Source organism: Struthio camelus, chromosome Z (assembly GCF_040807025.1).
Source record: "Struthio camelus isolate bStrCam1 chromosome Z, bStrCam1.hap1, whole genome shotgun sequence".
NCBI lineage: Eukaryota > Metazoa > Chordata > Aves > Struthioniformes > Struthionidae > Struthio > Struthio camelus.
The window spans coordinates 60,400,452-60,418,532 of NC_090982.1; the positions used below are offsets into that span (position 1 = coordinate 60,400,452).

The following is an 18,081-nucleotide window of genomic DNA, read 5'->3' on the forward strand; positions in this document are numbered from 1 at the left end:
CCCCCGTGAATACCGTGCCAACTTTAGGAAAACTGCTACTAGTTCCTTTGTATCTAATCAATTGCATCTGTTCTATCAGCAGTGTCCGCTCTAGTGACGAATGAGCACCGTTGCTCTTTATCACCGTGCCCTCGCAGCTACCTGACATGGCTGTAAAAATGCTTGCCACAGCCTATAACCTTCAGTGGAATGGCAGCTCAGAAAAATAGTCTACTTTGGATGCAACATCCAAACACATCACACTCTTGTTAGCCAAGGCTTGGCTCTCCTTGGTGTAGTTATTGGGAGGAACTACTTACATTAAAAACAGCAGGTGCTAGAGGCAGATACAATGTTATGAACCAACACCTAGAGTAATTTTATGGGTGCCCCTAGGCACTCTCTTAAAAGACGAATAACTTAGTAGCAATAACCCGAAACGCATTTTAGTTAGAATGGGTCCAGTGCAAAGCAAGGTACATAGTTTAAGAAAACAGGACGGCTGTATTAGTCTACCTAGGCAAGTACTTGCGGCTGACCGCAGGCAGTGTTTCAGAGGAACAGGCAGGGAACTCAAACAGTCAGCAGTGGAAGGAGCTGCCCACAAAGGGAGTGTCTTCACAGTTGGGGGCCAGGGGTTATCTGATAAACCAGGTTATAAAAGTTTATATCCTTTGCTAGGTCACAGTGAGATTTCTCCCACCTTACTGTGGCCACATAAATAAGATGCTTAGTGTAAGCCAGTGCCTGGCTTCTGTCAGTGAAGCGAGAGGAACATCTCTGAGAGGCTGATTTATCTCAGACTGCTTTATCCCATTTTAGGAGAGGATAAAACACTTTTAGGAGGTGATTGTATTTATCTCTTGAGTGGGCCTCCGTGAGTACCAGAGAGCAGATGTCTAACTTTTGGAGGGCAATCAAGAGGAATCCAGCCTTTGTTTTCATAACCGTAGATGTTTTCTGATACCATTGGTCCTGCAGTCACTTGAGCCCAGGCAGAACTAAGTACCTGAACCACTTTGCACTTCTGGAGCCAGGAAAGGACAACATGTCTTGGCAGCCCGTCCACAAACCTCACTCTCCTGGGATGAGTCATACATCCGTGGGCCTAGGATATGTGCAGAAAACCTTTGTTGGGAGCCTGCTATTAGGAAGAATTGCTTTTAGAAGAAAAAGAGTAACGACAATATTTGGCTTGCCACTTGCAGGGAGGGTGGGGGGGTGTGGGGGAAGAAATATGGCTGCTTTTGGTAATAGCCTCAAATTTTGCTGCAGTGCTACGGCGAGAAGCAGGAGATGGGGCTCCCGCCGGGGACGGCCGAGCTGCCGGGGGGCAGCGGGAGCCGGGTGCCGGGCGGCCTCCCTGCCCCCGTCCCCGCCGGCCGCCACCTGTGGCTGCGGGGCGAGGGGGGCCGCCCGGCCGGCCGCCCCCGGCCCGCTCGGGCCCCGCGGGCGCCCCGCGCCCTTCCTGCTTCCGGGGCAGCCGGGGGGGGTTGCGGCAGATGACATCAGCTGTGGATGCTGGAGCGGCGGCGGCGGCGCGGGGATGTGCCGGCTCCCCCCCTTCCTCCTCCTCCTCCTCCTCCTCCTCCTCGCCAGGTCCCAGCCCCGCGCCGTCTCCGTATAAAAGCGCCGCCGCCGGCCCGCCCGCCCTCACTGCCCGCCTGCCGCCGCCGCCGCCGCCAGCGGCCCTTTCTGCCCTCAGCGCCCCGGAGCCGCAGCCGCGGCGGAGCGGGGCGCCCGGGATGGCCGCCGTGGTGCTGGAGGTGGACCCGGAGCCGGGCTGCAGCCTGCCGCCGCCGCCCGCCTGCCCCTCGCCCAGCCTCTCCCACCGCTTCCTCGACAGCAAGTTTTACCTGCTGGTGGTCGTCGGCGAGCTGGTGACCGAGGAGCACCTGCGGCGGGCCATCGCCAACATCGAGAGAGGTGAGGGCCGCCGCCGACCGCCCCGGCCCCGGGGGGGGCGAGCGGGGGGGCAGCGGGCCAGTCCGGGGCGGGGCCGCCACAGGTTGCGCCGCAGCCCCCGGGGCCGGGGCGCGGCGGGGCGGCGGCTGGGGCTCGTCGGCGCTGCGCCCGGCGTGCGGGAGCCGCTCGCCCGCCCTCGGGGAGGGGGAGACCGGCAGGGCTGAAGTCTGGCCGTTTCTTTTTCTTCTTTTTTTTTAATTTTTTTCTCCTATTATTTTTATTATTCTTATCCCTTTTTAGCAAGGGGCTTCTCGCCCCGCCCGGTATGCGCGCTGCCCCGCGGCACCGCGCCGACGGGCTGCGGGAGCCGCCCGGGGCGGCGCACAAAGCTCCGCAGTCGGCGCGGCAGGTACCGCGCCCCGCGGCGGCGCCGGGAGCGGAGCGGCGCGGCGGGGCGAGGCGAGCGCGCTGCCGCCGCCGCCAGCACGGCGGGGGGCGGGGGGCTGCGGCGGGCGCGGGCTGCCGCAGCGGGAGCGGCCGCGCCCGCGGCGCCGCTGCCGCCAGCACCGGCGGCGGCGGCGGGTCCGTCTGCCCGGAGACACGGGCGGGTGGGCGTGGCGCAGTCCGCACTGCGGTCCCGATGGCCGCCCCGCGCGGACAAAGGGCGCCCGCGCCGCCGCCAAACCCGCCCGGGTGGGAGCCCCCGGGCTGCACCCCCCCCCCCCCGACGCCCGCCGTCCCTGTCTTCTCCCCTCTTCTTTTTTTTTTTTTTTTAATTTTCCCCGCAAAACCGAACCAGCGGGGTTTGGGGCGTTTTTGCTCCAAACGGCGAAGCCTCCCCGAGCGGGAATGCTGCTGTGCCTATTGTGCCCAACTTGGGGCAATGAGACCTCTCCTTGGCTAGAGAATTTTTTTTCAGGGCGTAAGCCTTATATGCACCGCTTCAAATAAAAACAAGTAATAAGACTGATATCTGAGTGTTCAGGCTCATCATTGTGCAGCTGTGGGCTGCCATGACTCATTGTTTATTCGTCTCTTCTTGAAGAAGACGATGCGAGAAGGTATCACAAGTGAAATGGCATAGTTTTACAAGTCCTTGATAACGGTTTCTAATAAAAGACTGCAGTGTATATGGAGAGGAGAAGAGAAAAGCCCTGATGCCATAATAGTGGCATGATGCACAAAGAAAATGATTGTTGGACCATATAGTTCGCTAAACTCGACTGATACATGGCTTTGTAAGGTATATTTTCTTCTGAGCTGATAAGAGCTGAGAAATCAGAAAACTGCCATTGTTAAAGAGGAGAAAGAGAGCCTGAGACGGGAACTGGTAACAGCCTTGCCTTGTAGGTGTGGTTCAGCAGCCCAGCTAGGACTTCATTTGTCTCTATTGTTGTTTTCTCAACCATCGCTGCTTTAGCTGGCTCTCTCTCTTAATTCTTTTTCGTGACTTATTTCTGGTAAAGGGCTGCCTCATCACGGCTAAGCAGCTTCATCGTGACCTGTTCATCTTTCTTGCTACCATTGTCTCCCACGGACAACGACTGAGGCAGATGCTTTGTCATTCAGAGCCTCTTCAGCATTGCACTTTGCCAGTTTTTACCTAGTTTTCGATTGCGTCAGAACAGAACGGGCTCTGTTTTAGTTGAACTATTTAATATATAGCAAATGGATAAAACTTCTGCCCTCGAGACATCTGATGTCATCCTTCCTCTGAAGAAATGCTCCTCACCCTCTTCTTGAAGCTTCTATTGTACAGTCCCTACTGCATAGCTCTGCTGCTGCTACCTCCAGTCACAAAGCATAACACCGCTCCCTGCATTAGGTATTCAGAGGGAATGCTTTGGCCTGTTTATTCATCATTTTGGATTAGAAGTCAACTCACTGCTTCTGGTGTCAGATCATCTGACTGGGATTTTACCTGCTAGGGGAAAAAAAGACCTTGATCAGATTTAGAGGTGCATTGTTCTGGATGAGTACATTGTGAGTCTGAAGCTGTATATGTGTGAGGCAAAGATGGGCTTGACTAATCTTCTTCTCTTTGGAAAGCATGCTGCAGTCTGGAAGAACTGGCTTCTTTAAACCCTATTTCTCAACAGGGCCTTAAATGTGTTTAGGGTTCTCAATAACTTTGCCTCAATGTCTTCTCTGGTGTGCCTCCTAAGCATCATCACTGAAAACTGGATTCATGCGCAGAACTGCAGACCAACGTGCCACAGAAAACAACATCTGCTGATAACACATCAGTGGTGTGATGCTACGCAACTTGGCGGAGTGCAGTGTCATTTCTTAAATCATCATGAAGAGGGAATGGCTTGGCAAACTGCTTTTTCAGTAATTAAATTTGAGAAGCCATTTCCCTAATGGGGCAATCCTCTACCCTACCATCCACCAAAAAAAGAGGGGGAGAGTGAAGAGAAAGCTTCAAGATCTTTCTGCTGGTTTAGCAGATGCTACTGGGTGTGCCCTGTTTGCTGTCCAGTCCTGTGTCTAGCGGCATTGCACTCCTAAGGCTGCAGAAAGAAATAGCTCCAGTTCAGTCATATCTCCTCTAGTTACTTCCATGCTGCTAAAGACATACATCACTGGATTGACCTTGGATTGTAGTTCCAGGTTTACCTTTGTTCTATCCAAAACCAGCTGAATTATTTGCATAACTCTTGCATCCAGAATGCTGAATCATCTAGCTGCAAATTTGGGATATTTTATTCAAACCTCAATTTGAGCTTCTAGGACTACTATGCATATGGTACGTCCAGGCTCTCCCCTTGCCGCCGCCTCCTTTCTCATGCCCTTTGAGTCCTGTATTTTGGACATTGACTGGCTCAGCAGTCTGACTATGCTTAATCACGATCTTATCCCTGTCATGAATTTGATTCACAACAAAAGCAGCTAGGGATGGTGGATCAGACCTATCATTAGCAACACTGCTGAATCATAGTCGACATTGTTTAACTCGCCTCCAGAAAGCTTTTTTGTCTCCCTGCACGAGCTTACTGTCAGAGACCAGTGAACTGTTATCTTCTAGCTGCTTGAAGTTCAGCGCTCATTTTATTCAATGTAACTCTGCTTCAAGACGAATATGCAGGTCCTGGTTTTCATATGTGCTCTACATGCATGGTATTACATTATCTTTACTTTCTTGCTCTCAAATATTCCAACACCTGGAAGACATTAAAGCCTGCTGAGTTGTATTTGTCTGCCAAAACTACGCCCCAAAAATGCACCATATGGCCAAGAGATTTTTGAGAAATGAAAATAAGGAGACTTACAGAAGAGACTTACTGCTTATGTCTCTGAACAATGATGCATAAGTCAGGAAGTGGAGGTGGCTGACTATAGTTCAGATATATTATATATATTTTTTTCTTTTTAGTGGTTATGAAACATACTGGCAATACTATATTTCCAAACTTACTTACAGTTTAAAATGTCAACTACTTAACAGCTGATAGCATATCCCAGGAGGAAGTATGTTCACACCATGACTGGAACACTGGCAAGGAAAAGCACTGGATGAATTCCCTTCAAAAAGGTTTTAGGCTCTTGAAATACAGATCTTCACATCTGCATGGAGAAACTACCAAGATCTGCAGTGGGTGACCAGCAGCATAGGTCTGGTCTTCCTGCTCTTCCCCCTCTTCTTCCCCTCATCACCTTCAACTCTGGAGAGTGGCTTCTTCTGGGCGAAGCGTCATACTTCTGCTTTCTTGAAAGGGAATCAAGACGGAGGTAGCACTGAAATGATAGTGAGTTAGCCCCAAATCCTGAAAGAGTTACTAGCAGAGGTAGTGCAAGTCTTGTGGAAAGGGTTTGGCTATGCACTTCAAGCTTCTTCACTGTCCCAAATCTACCAAACCCAACAGTGATTTAACTCAACAGTTTCATGCAAAGACATGGTCAGGCATGTGGGAAGGGGCCACTAGAAGCTTCTTCACCTATGGTCCCTTCTGCATGTGGCCAGCTAATTTGGATATGTCCACTGACCTTCCCTTCGGGAAAAAATCAGCATCACTGATGTTGGTGTTCAAAATGGCAGCAGTGCCTGGACTTACCTGTACTGCAGCTGCCTGATCATTATTTTTCAAAGCTAATCAAGAAAATTATAGAGAAATCTCAAAACATGTTCACCTGCTTTTTTTATTTAGTCATCAAATTCTTATGCTAGGAAACTTTTTTCTCTACCATGAATCTTTTTCCAGTCAGATTTCAGTCCTTAAAAATCATACAGTTTATGATCATATGTGTGTCAAGTGTCTCGCTGTCTAAATAGCTGGGAGGAAAAAGTGTAGGGAGTAAAGTTGCGAAGTTTATTCTTTAAAAGAAGAAAGATCAAGCATAGTGCTTTTAAATCTCAAAGAAAACTAGACTTTTGATACTTCATAAATAAAAGATCACTTCAATTTTAATTTAAAATATGAGATGCTTCAAAGTTTTTGAATGAAGACAGCAATTTAATTCTTTATGTTTAAATATTAATTTGCAACATGCTAGATGATGCTGATTTATTTTTTATTTACCAGAGGAACAAATACAGTTGTCTTGCAATGTGGCTAGAGTATCCCTCAAGTTATTCATTTTCCTCAGTTTTGTAGATATCGATAAGTAAATCAGTGTATTGCTATTTTAAAGTCAATTTAAGGGTATCAACAACTTCTCATAAATCTGGCTACTAGGATGTGGAACCAGCCATCCTGAAGTAGGTGCTCAATTACCTTCTGGACAAAACTAGTTTCCTCTTGCTTTTGACTGATCCCTGTCCAAAGTGCTTCTTCTGAGCACTTAAAACTCTGGAAAAAAAATAGCTGTGTGTCTACCACAATAGGACAAGAGGCTGGTTTTGGAACTTAGAAACATGTAAATAGCATGAATGTAAATCTAGAAATACTCAGTAAAAACTTCCAGTGCTCATATATCAAGTTAAATATGTTTTGTATTTTGAATTTTAGGAATCCGATCATGGGACACAAACTTGATTGAATGCAACTTGGATCAAGAACTGAAACTTTTTGTGTCTCGCCATTCAGCTCGATTCTCTCCTGAAGTTCGAGGTGAGTTTTCTTTAGTTCTTAGAAATGTTTGTCAAAGTTTTGTCCTGGGTTTTTGTTGTTATTTTAAGAGTAAATAAATAAAGACGCACAGGTCTTACAGGGCCCATTTTCATTTGTAATTCTTTACAATGAATACATTTTACTCTAAAATTATCATTTGTTTTAACTTTCTGACAAAAGGAAATGTCTCAACCATTTTAAAATAATCAGACTTTTAGTTTAGCTTCACGTATATTGCTATGATTACTTTGGCAGTAGATGTTAGCATTAGGGCCCCACTGAGGTTAGGTGAAACTTGTTTTCTGACTGAACAGTTTGTGTGATAACAATCTAACAGTACTGGAGACCGAAGCTGTTCCTTATTGTGGTAGGTAGAGTGCACACACAATATTCCTTCATTTTCACTTTGCTAGGTGTCCTCCAAGAGGTAAGAGTTGTCCTCCGTGCCCCAGGCTCATAGCAGTTTGTGGCTTGTCCTGCCACTATAGCAATGGTGGTTGAGGTGGAAATGTACCACTTAGGACCAGCCTTACCAGCTCACAGCCAAGAGTCACTTGAAAACTATCACAGTGACCTTTGGGTCAGGAATTGAAGTGTCAGTGATAACTAATTAGCCCCTTAATAATTCCCTGCCATGTTCGTCCCTTGGTTAAGGGGCAGTTACGGGAAAACCTAAGCAAGCATTTGTCTGTGAAATTCAGGAATTTTATTGCAGGCTTTCTTCAGCAGATCCACTATCTTGATCCATCTACTTCAGGCAAAATTGCATCCCATAGCCTTTGGGTGAACAGGCTGTTCAGTCCCTCAAAATGCACAGATATTTGAAGATGTACAATGACTCTGGAGGAATGCAGTAGAAAACTTGTGCCTGTGTGCTAGCGCAAAGCCCCTTGCTGCCCTTATCCATGGAAGTCCCAAAGAGCAGAGGGTTGTCACCTCAAGATCAGTTGGGCCATTATGATTTTTCAGAGCTGTGTGGGAGAAGAGGCCACAGTCCTCTGGGAGCTCAGGCCCTCCAGTATCTATTTGGAGAGTCTTTCTACTCCTTGGGATGACAGAGGGAAGCAGGAAACAGAGTCCCTCCCTCTGCTGTCTTGGTATGTGGAACAGGAGGATTTACATCCACAAGTGAATGTGGGTCTGCCTTCCTCCTTTGCTGAAAGGAGAGCCTTCCCCCTAGAAGGTATCTTTATAGGGTTGGTAGAGCCAGAACTGGTATCACTACTTTTGTGTGAATATGGCTGAAGCCCCATGTTTCTCCTGAGCGAAAAGCCAGAGCCATCTCTTGGTATGAAAAGCTGAGGAGTGGATGGTCTACTGTGACCACAAGACCTTTCCTTGCCTTTTATAAGGAAATTATAATTTTCCAAGGTTCATGAGGCTGCTTTCCCCTCCCTTCTAACCCTCCTCCCCAAGCCTGACCTCTCTTTAGAGGATTCATAACCACTAAAAAATAATTTTGTGAAGTGTAAAATTTGTTTTTTGTTCTGGTTTCATGGGAATCAAATATTTGGAAAGTTTTTAATGCCTCATTAAGCAAATGCTGAGTGAGCATATGTGAAATTAATCTTGACTTTCAGCTAAAAAAAATACATAGCCTTCTTGAAGTAGTATAGGTTGTTTTCACTGGTGAATCATTGTTGATATGTGCATATTGACTAAGATTATAAATTCTGGCCTTACAAACACTGCTGAAGTATGGAGAAGAGGGTTATGAAATGTTGTATCATAATACTACATCGTATTCCTAGGGTCAATGAGTATACACCATTGACAAAGATCTTGATGTTGTCTTAGCGTGATGGTATTGACCTGATGGTCCTGAATAACGTACCAAAATGTCTTGTGTAAATAATTCTTCCGCTCCCGGTGTAAGTTACAGCAGACTCTCTCTCTATGGATATGGAGAGAGATGGCATAAACATTGCCAGATTTAGGGGAAAAAAAGACCTTTAATTTTTCCCTTGGTTTGAAGAATAGCAGAAGCAATACAAGAACACTCAGAGTGAATGTTTAGGGCCAAGGCATGTAGCTCCTGAATTACTTGGAAGTAAGCTCAAACCTAAAATATGTATCTTTAAGCTTAAGTTTAAATGTTGCGAGGCAAATTCAGCTTCTTAGTGACACCAGTTGCCCCTTTTTACAATGGGAGTATTCTGATAAGTGAAACTAGCAAAATTTATCTTTAAGGAGTATAATGGTCAGTGCACCTCTATTCTAACATGCATGTGTTTTACTTTAAAACTTCAGTAAAAAAGATTCTTTGCAAAAATATTCTGAGGTTCAGTGTTTCTCACGGTCTTATTTAAACATTATGTCTTGATAGCATTGCATGAATTCAAATAAAGCAAACTGTCTGCTTTCATATAATAAATAGTATAAGATAATGTACCTCTTTTTTCAATAGAAAGATTATGGAATATTCTAGGAATTTTTATCTAGGAATTGTATTTTTAGTTGGTTTTTTCTTATTTGTCTAGACTTGCCTGTTTAGTCTGTCATTGTGTTGAATTACAGCTTAATTGCATGTGACTGGAATTCATCAACATCTCTATGACAAGCAGTAATGAATGTGTTTTTCAGTGCTGCTCAATCTTTAAACAATAAGCTGCCAAAATCTATGTTGAAAGAGCATTAAGGGAATCTTAAACCTGGGGGGAAAAAAAAAACCCATGTCCAGGAATAAAGCTAGCCCTCTTGACCATTTTCTTCTCTCAGATTGTGCAGAAGCCCACTGGCATCTCCAGACTGTAACTGCGCAGATTAGAGGAGACTAATGTTTTAGTCTCTCTCTGTGGTTCTCTGATGTTGAATCTGCGTGAGACTCCTTTGTCTTCTCTATGGTCTCATAGGAAGGAGGCTTTTTTGTAGCCATATGCTAATAAAATTTCAGAATATTTAGTTTTTGTTATAATACCTGAGTGTTGAATTTTGGTGACTGTTTAACCTGCAAAACTGGCTATATTCATTCTAAAGAGAGGTGATTGTGAGCCCATATTCTCTTTTGGCCCCACACGTGGAAATCCTGTGGAATTTGGGTAACTAGTGACCCCTTGTGCAAGGGAAGTATTCCTCCAAGGTGGTAGGGGAGTCTGTGGTACATAAGATGGGATGTGATTAAACAGCCTTTATTTGCAACCTTTTGAGACTAAACCCTCTGTGTGACTCGATCATCAGGACAATTAAGTCGGGAAAGGGTAGTCACTTAGGGTGTCTGCACAGCTCCTAGCATGGTGAGGGCTGACCACTGGTGAAACCTGTCTGGTTAGGATGTTTAATCGTGATAACTAGCACCGGTTTAGTAGGTGTCTGCGCACTCGCAGTGGCTTGAGGATACGCGCAGCAGCAGCGCGAAGGGTATGACTGTTCCTCCGAAAGGAAGCTTGGGGAAATGGGGCCCAGCCTGTCCCTACACGGCATGCCTGTAGCTTATCAGGAGTGGCACGCGAGCAAGTGTGCCTGTTGAAGTGCTCATGTGGTTTTTTCACTTGAGGATTTTGAGGTCTAATCCTTCTCCATTTGCAGAGAATAGCAATATACATACTGCTGTTGGAGCGTGATTGGATCCTAACACATTCCTTCTGTTTCTCAGAAGATAATGGATTGTCTTGGCAGTGGTTTTGCATCTTATATTCAGCTGTTGGACAAGTTAAGGATAACTCATCATTCCCTGAAAAACAGGATTCAGAATGGAAATGCTAGCTGATTTTTTTTCCTGATACCTTGTAAAGTAGCTGAGTTAGCAGACTCCTCAATAATATCCAGTCTTGCAGGGATGTTGCTGTCAGGTGCTAGTGAAAAATGAATAGCAGAGCTTATTAACTGGTTGCCAAGGCAACAGGCAGCATGACTTAAAATGGGCACTCTAGCGCTCGCCTCTTTGTTTTCTGTCATGGACTCATGATAACTTCCATTTTATGTTAAAGTGAACTTTACAGGGACAAAAAAACTCAAGCTGTAAAACGTATATGCTGGAAGAGGGCTGCGTAGCTGGTAATGAGGCAAAACAAGTGGAGAGTTTTGGTAAGAGCTCTGTTGAAACTGCAGCTGTTCCTACCAATCGTTTTTCAATTTAGAAAAAGTGTTTTGGCTGCAAAAAGCTGCTTCACAAAGGCAGGGTAAATGGATTTTGCAGGGGACCACTAAGGATCCTTCTGTAAGATGTCCACACCTGCCATTTTGTCCCTTGCTTCCACCTGGGGACACTAACTGTTGCATTGGCATGTATTCAAGTCCTTGTCTAGATAAAGACTGTTTTATTGAAATTGCTGCTCAATAGCTGGTCACCCCTGTGGACCCTTTTGGTCTCTAAGCAGAAGCACTGCTGAAGCCGCGTGCTGTGGCCGCTTTGCACTTTGGCGTTCTGAAGGAAACGTATCTGCAGGAGACGTGTTTCCTGACAGAGCAGCGCTGGAGGGTCTCGCCTGGCCCATAAGTCAGCAGTTGGTGATGGCATCGGCTTAAGGGATTCCTTCCTTATCTGCGCCCATAACTTTTTGCCAGTCTCTCTAAGGCCAGAGAGCAACTTGCCAATGTGCAGGATGTCTTTGGTGTCCCCTTGGCCGCCACCTGTGCAAGCAGTGAGGGCGGCCTTGCACATGGGCTTTCTGTGGACGGCTGTTGTTCTCTGACAACTGTCATAACTGCAAACAGCTCTGTTTTCAGTTTGAAAATTGCCATTTTAAAAAATTACAGGTAAGGATTATTGGTATCCTGTGGAGAGTTTTCTGACTTGTGGATTTTGGTCATCGATGCCTGCAACTTTGTAGTTGGCCAAAATGGTATTGTCTCATTGCCTTCGTCAGCGGGTCTACACCCAGTTAACATCATGCCTAGTGTCTTGTAATGTGAGCTCATGGATAGGTTTTTAGTGCTGTCCTACTGGAAACTACAATTAATCAAAAATCTTCAGGTAAGATAAGTCCTTCGGGAAAACCTATCATCCAAAATGAAACAAGCAAAAAAGCTAAGTAGTCAAGGCCAGATTTATATTTTGGTCACGCCCACCTAAAGCTGGGTAACCCAGATCAGCCTGGTTCCTCGCCTGTGTGGTGTACTGTGAGGTCCGTCTACTGTGCTGCATAGTCCTGTGTCAGGGTGGGGGGAAAAAAGAGGTGAGCCCAGTAGCTGAGCACTGTCACTAAGCACTTGGGAATTAATTCAGCTTAAAAACAAGTAGTCTGGTATGCGCAGTCAGGGGCAACCTATAAATATGATTCTCCAGCTATTGCAGACTGTGGGAACTAGAATAGCTATCAAGCGGAGTCATTTTGGCTTGTTGTATATTTGGAGAGGTTAATTTTAGTTGGCTACCAGACTTGTTTTGCATTTTTAAAGTATTTGTGCCTTGGAAGGGGGCAAATGGGAGGCAGAGTGGAACCTGAGCAGCACCCGAGCCGAGGTGGCGGATGCGGGTGTCCTCATGGGGGACATAGGCGTGCAGGCGCCCGTGGCCTGCTCGTGCCGTGCTGCTGTTGTGTGCAATGCTAGGGTGTTGGTGGATCGGGAGGGGATTACCGCGCAGCAGCTGCTATGTCTAGGTAGCATAGCATTGTCTAGGTGACATAGCATTGTCAAAAAGCTTCCTTTTTTAGTAGTAATCAAAATTCCAGAGATGTGCTAATAAGTGATTTTTATCTTTCTGGTGAATAAGTTGTTGCACTTCTGTGACAATCATTCTGGCACTGACTTCCACTCCTGTTATTTTAGGAATGATCTCAAAGAAAATTAGCATGAATTTACATTACTGCTAAAACACCAGTACGTGGTGATGCTAAGCTGTTAATGTGAATCAGCAAAATTACTGAGAGGTTATTTTTAAATGCCTTATATCACAAGTACATATGAGTTTGGCTGTGTTAGAGCTGCTCATGTTTTATTGGAACAGGTTTTTGACTTGTGCGAGGAGGGTAGCAGAGGCATAGAATTAAATTAGAAGTGAGTAATGATAGAATTTTAACTCCATTAGGAAATTTGAATCCCCATTCCTCTTTATTAGGTATGCTGAATTATCCTCCTAACGATGTATTCACAGGAGTTATTCTGTTAAGGGTTATTTACAAATACTTACAATATTATACTTAACTCATCCCTAATGAGACTCCTCAATTTTATTTGCCAGCATTTTGTCTTTAGATGTCTGAAACTGAAGACTCAAACAATATTTTATTTTTGATCCTCGCCCAGTGTCATTTGCAGGCGACCTACCTCTCATCTCTCCTTCATGGATTTATAATAAATGTGTAACCAGAACATCTTTGCCACTTTTTTCATCTAGTTTCTGGTTGACGTGAGCAGCATTTCTCTGCTCAAAATGTCAATTTTTAAAATTTTTGCTATATTTATATTTTTAGTTGCATGTATTTGTCCATTACTTTTAGGTACAGTTTATCAATCACTTGAGAGATAAAGCCTAATTAGAAACATTTAACATTTATCACAAGAAAAGACTTGATGCAAGTCCATCTCTGAAATAAATGGACTGGGCTTTGGATAAAGCCATAAAAATCAGAGCAAATATTTTCTAGTATCTTTAAGGTAGAACAAGGATCAAATTTTGTGCTCTTAAAAGGGAGAAAAAGATAATTAACTTTGTTTTCTTGCCAAATGAAAACGGTACTTTATTTGCAGTGAGTAGCCTTCCTTTGTGCTCGATGAGGAGAACGACCTCAGCCTTCCCTGGGAGCAGGAGTAGGTGCTCCTTGCCTGTTAACTGAGTAGAAAGGGTAGCACATGTTGTATTCCCTGTTGCCATATGTAGCATGAGGGGCGCAGCTGTGACTGCTGCCGTCAGCCTCCCAACAGCACGAAGAGCTCCAGCCGTCCTGCGTCTTGAAGGGACAAACGCAGAAAGGGCCGCAGGACATGCGTTAAGAGTGCTGGCCACAGGTCCAGGGGCTCCTGCCTGGACACTGCTGGGAATATCCCTTGGGTACGTCACAGTCTGTATGGATAGGTAAGGAAGATACGCGCTGTTAGTCAGTAATAGTTGCAAATTGGAAGCTGAATAGCTCTGTAAGAAAGAGACCTGTGCTTTTGCATCACAGCCCCAGATGGTCCCACCAGAAAGGCAGGAATATTGGCACGTTTGGCTATGTGGTTTGTAGTCTCTGGTTGCAATCTGTTCCTAGAGTCAAGAGGCAAAACCAGCACTCCCGATGTCTTTCGTTCAAATGCTGGTGGTTTGTGGTCTGTGTGCAGCATAGACTCAAAGACATGAGGACGTGACTTTTCTGGTTCCTGCTTCTTCTCTTGGTTGAAATTAGCCTGTTTATGGTTCAAACAGAGTATGGTTCAAACAAGTCAAAATTAAGTAAAAAATGATGATTGTGTAACAAAAAATGGAATGTGATAATAACTAGGCGTGGTATTAAGAAATTAGTTTTTGTATGAGATTCAGTGAGTATTTTGATGTTGCAGCTTTATGTAATTTGGTATTTCAGAGCTTCTTTATAATGGTGAGATGAGTCACTTTGAGCATGTTCCTCACATACCTGTATGTGGGAGATTCAGCCCACCAGGACTCTGCAAAGCTGAGGGGTTTTATTTTAAAAAAAAAAAAAAAACACACACACAACATACACATGCAACTTCCAAGGAGGCAAGCACTATTCTTAGTGGTTTAACTGTAGGCTGTGTAATCTGAGTGACTTTAATGAGCTATGGAGGCTTTCACCTGGAAGTCAACTCCCCCTGCTCAAGCTGGGCAGCCTTTGGTAGCTGTTCAAATTTTATGGCAGTTTTGTAGTTCTTCTGGAGAAAAGTCCACTCCCAGCTTCATCTCCTCTGTCCTCAGTCACAAAAAGGCTTCTTCTCATAAGCTCTTTTGAACAGGGTTGTCTCTAAATCTGAGTTTGTATATTCATTAACAAGGGCAGGACTCCAGACTGGAATGAGTCCTTTAGAAAGACCTTCAGGAAGGACTGAAGTTGCCTACCTCACTCTTAAGTGTGAGAAATTGGCATCATGGAAACTTTCCCATCCAGATAAGACAGACTGAAAAAATTATAAAGCAGAGGAAAGGAAAAACCTGCCTTAATCTTTCTTGTTCAAGTCATGGTTTGTGCTGGTGCCATTGAACTTCTGGGAACTAAATATGGGATGAAGTCTGACAGTCCCCTAAAACAAAAACCCTTCTAGAAGAGTCTTGCTTCTAATTTTGGGGTTTTGCAATAGCCAGCGCATATCCTGGCACTGTGCATTATGGCCATCCAGCATGCTTTCATAACCTCAGACTGTCCCAAAACTTTCTCAGTCTTGCACAGTTCTCGAACTGCACTGAGTTTACACAGACTGAAAAAGTTCATTCAAAATTATTTCCTATATGAGCAGTACTTAAATAGGTATAAAAGGCAATATCTACAAGAGTATATGCAGATATGATTTAATGCTTGTTGCGGCTACTAATTTAATGGCGTTATTCATAATCACTTGTCTAGCTCTATTCAATTTTTTTAATTTATCATTACTAGCTGCAAAGCTCAGATTCTAAAAGTTCATTAGACTTAGCATTGAAAAATATTTAAACCTTCTAATTAGGTTTTTGTACTTTTGACACTCCCTAACCATTTTCTATAAGTTTTAATCTTTCTGTCTGAATTTTTAATTGTATTATACAAGGCCGTTCTTTTTACATTTCAATCTACTACATATATAAAAAGCTTGAAATGGTCTTTTGTTTGCTTTTATCTTATTCTACAGCATGAGCTGCTGGGCCAAATGAAAAACAAACCATCTTTCCACAGGACATGTGGAAGACATGGAAGTCACCAAAAAGAAATCCAAATGGAGACAGTGTATTATTTATGTGACCCTTTAGAAGTAAGGAAGGGATGCTTTGATCTCAGCACTGTCTCAATTGCATAAGCAGTTTGGCTGTACCAATTGTATTCCTGAACTGTCCCTAGTGGGAATAGTTGCTCTTTACCTAACAGCCCTCCATACCTATTAAGCCCTGTAATTACAACAGGAATTACAATTTGTCTCCAGCTTTGGTGGGATAATGTCATTGCATGTCAAGTAGGGGATTATCATGTGGAAGGAGACCTTGCCGACATTTTCATTTTATGTTAAACAGGAGGATCTGTTTGTATGAACGAGTTAGGAGGAGGTGTTGCCTTGCTTCAGCAGGGGGAGAAACCAGTTTGCTGGGCTGTGCTAGCGGGTGTGTGTCCTCTACAACCATTTAACAGTAATCACAGGAAAGACGAGATACAAAGCATTCTGCAAAGTCTGGATTTCCTTAAACAATATAGACTTGCTCTTCAAGCTAGTGAGCAGTCTAGTACAATTCTGCATCATAGCTATATTTGCCTAAAAAAGTATAGTTTTACCCGTTGGTTGTTTCATGCCTGGTGCTTTCCCTTCATGACTGAATTGGTATAATTGAAAGCCTATTCCAGGCCAAGGAATCTTTCTTGATGCCTTTAGCTTTCAGTCCGTTCCTAATGTGAGCCAGGCTCACGGCTGCACCAATCTTCACTCCCTGGGAGCCAAATGATTGTGTTGGCGATGGGGCCTCTCAAAAGACCTTCAGGAGGGATGATCCTTCTGATCACATCCATATTTAGCATGGCTGCAGCCCTTTGTTGGTAAGGCTTTACCTCTGTGTTTCAGAAACTGCTTTGGTGCCCCTGCCAGGGCAATAAGTGAACGGACATGGCACAGGCCAAAGACTTTATTCTGTGGTGATGCCATCCAAAAATATTTTCTGCTTTTCCTGATTTGCTTTGTCAGTTCTTCTCTCAGCTTATTTTTAACATTAGAAAAGCAGAAGGGAATAGCATACAAAATGAGTGAAGTGCTGAGTTTTGATATTAGCAGATGTTTTCAAGACTACAGAGAATGTTACATTCATCCTGGATGACACTTATTCTTGTTCTTTTCCCATTTCCTGTTCCTCCTCTGGTCTTCCTATATGTCATAGTAAGTCAAGGTGATGGAGTGGTAAAATGTGAGTGGCTCCTTGTCAGTACTGTGACTTCCAGGCTTGCTCCCTCTCTTGGAGCCACATCACAGCTACAAACTAGGGAATTTTATTTTTTATTTTTTTAAGAGATGAGTTTAGAAAAAGCTGTGGTCATGATTCTTTCTTATTGCAAATGTCATCTTGTAGTTCTACCTCATTCTACTTTTGGCTTTCCCCCACTATTAAATACATTAGAAGGTACCTCTGACACTTCCAACTTTTTTTCCATCCTTTTTGGTCATCCTTCTGAGCTGACTGCTGTCTGTCAGTGATGATCACCTCAATCAAGGCAGTGATCAGATTAGATTTAGACCAAAGTCCTTTCTGAATCCCCTCCAATATTATTCCCTGTCCTATCCTATATCTGTTACTCAATTCCAGAGGTGGGCCACTCTCAAACTGTTAGCTCAATACTAGACCAACTATATTTGGTTGGATGGTCTAGGTAACTTGGTTGTTGGTTAGGTACAGACTGGACCCAATAAACATCTGATCAATAACCACTGGAAACCAAAGAAGATGATAAACCAATCTCAAACTACCGCAGGTGTAGCGTCAGTGAATTTGCCTTGCCACAGTGCTCTGCTAAAAGTGTTTTGCAAGTGGAGTTAATAGGACATATATTCTCCACCTGGATGGCTGTTTGTGAAAGAATCATGAATTGGCTGTATAAAGCTCGGAGATGTGGTTGCTATAGCTGACAGCATGATAACAAACAGATTCAACTGCTAACAGCCTGATGCTGTTACAGGTTCTAGTGTCTAATTTAAAGAACTCTTGAGAGTTATTTTTGAGATCCTATGAAATAAGAAACATAAGAAAACTTGAATTGAGCTGCAAGACTGAGATTTCTTTTATTTTCCTAACTTTAAGTTATTACTACTTTGAAATGTTACCCTTTTCCAGTATAAAATTCATTTGTAATAGCCTTCAGGTTCAAAGTTCATTCTGGCCAAAGTTTCTACATAACATTCAGTATCATATCCTGCAGTTGAAACTATTTGATTTAAAATACTTAAACAAAAAATACAAGCTAACAACCTACTGCATATATCTTCTTACCCTTACCGTTATTTGGAAATACATTGCCTAGGAGGCATGCACCCTTTTTGCCAGAAGATGGCATTCTCAATGTCCATACTTATTGCAATGCAGTAACTGAGCAAATAGTAAAAATAG

At 44.2% G+C, this 18,081-nt stretch overlaps 1 protein-coding gene across 1 annotated transcript in view; it reads left to right on the top strand.

Annotated features, from left to right (window-relative positions):
- Positions 1-1,637: 1,637 nt before the first annotated feature.
- The window catches only part of LOC138064568 (microtubule-associated protein 1B-like), a 73,745-nt gene continuing 57,301 nt past the window's right edge, over positions 1,638-18,081 (top strand). The window contains exons 1-2 of the mRNA XM_068927802.1: positions 1,638-1,905; positions 6,834-6,935. Of these exons, the coding sequence (XP_068783903.1) occupies positions 1,725-1,905; positions 6,834-6,935 (283 nt within the window). The 5' untranslated portion in view covers positions 1,638-1,724. The remainder of the gene's footprint in view (positions 1,906-6,833; positions 6,936-18,081) is intronic.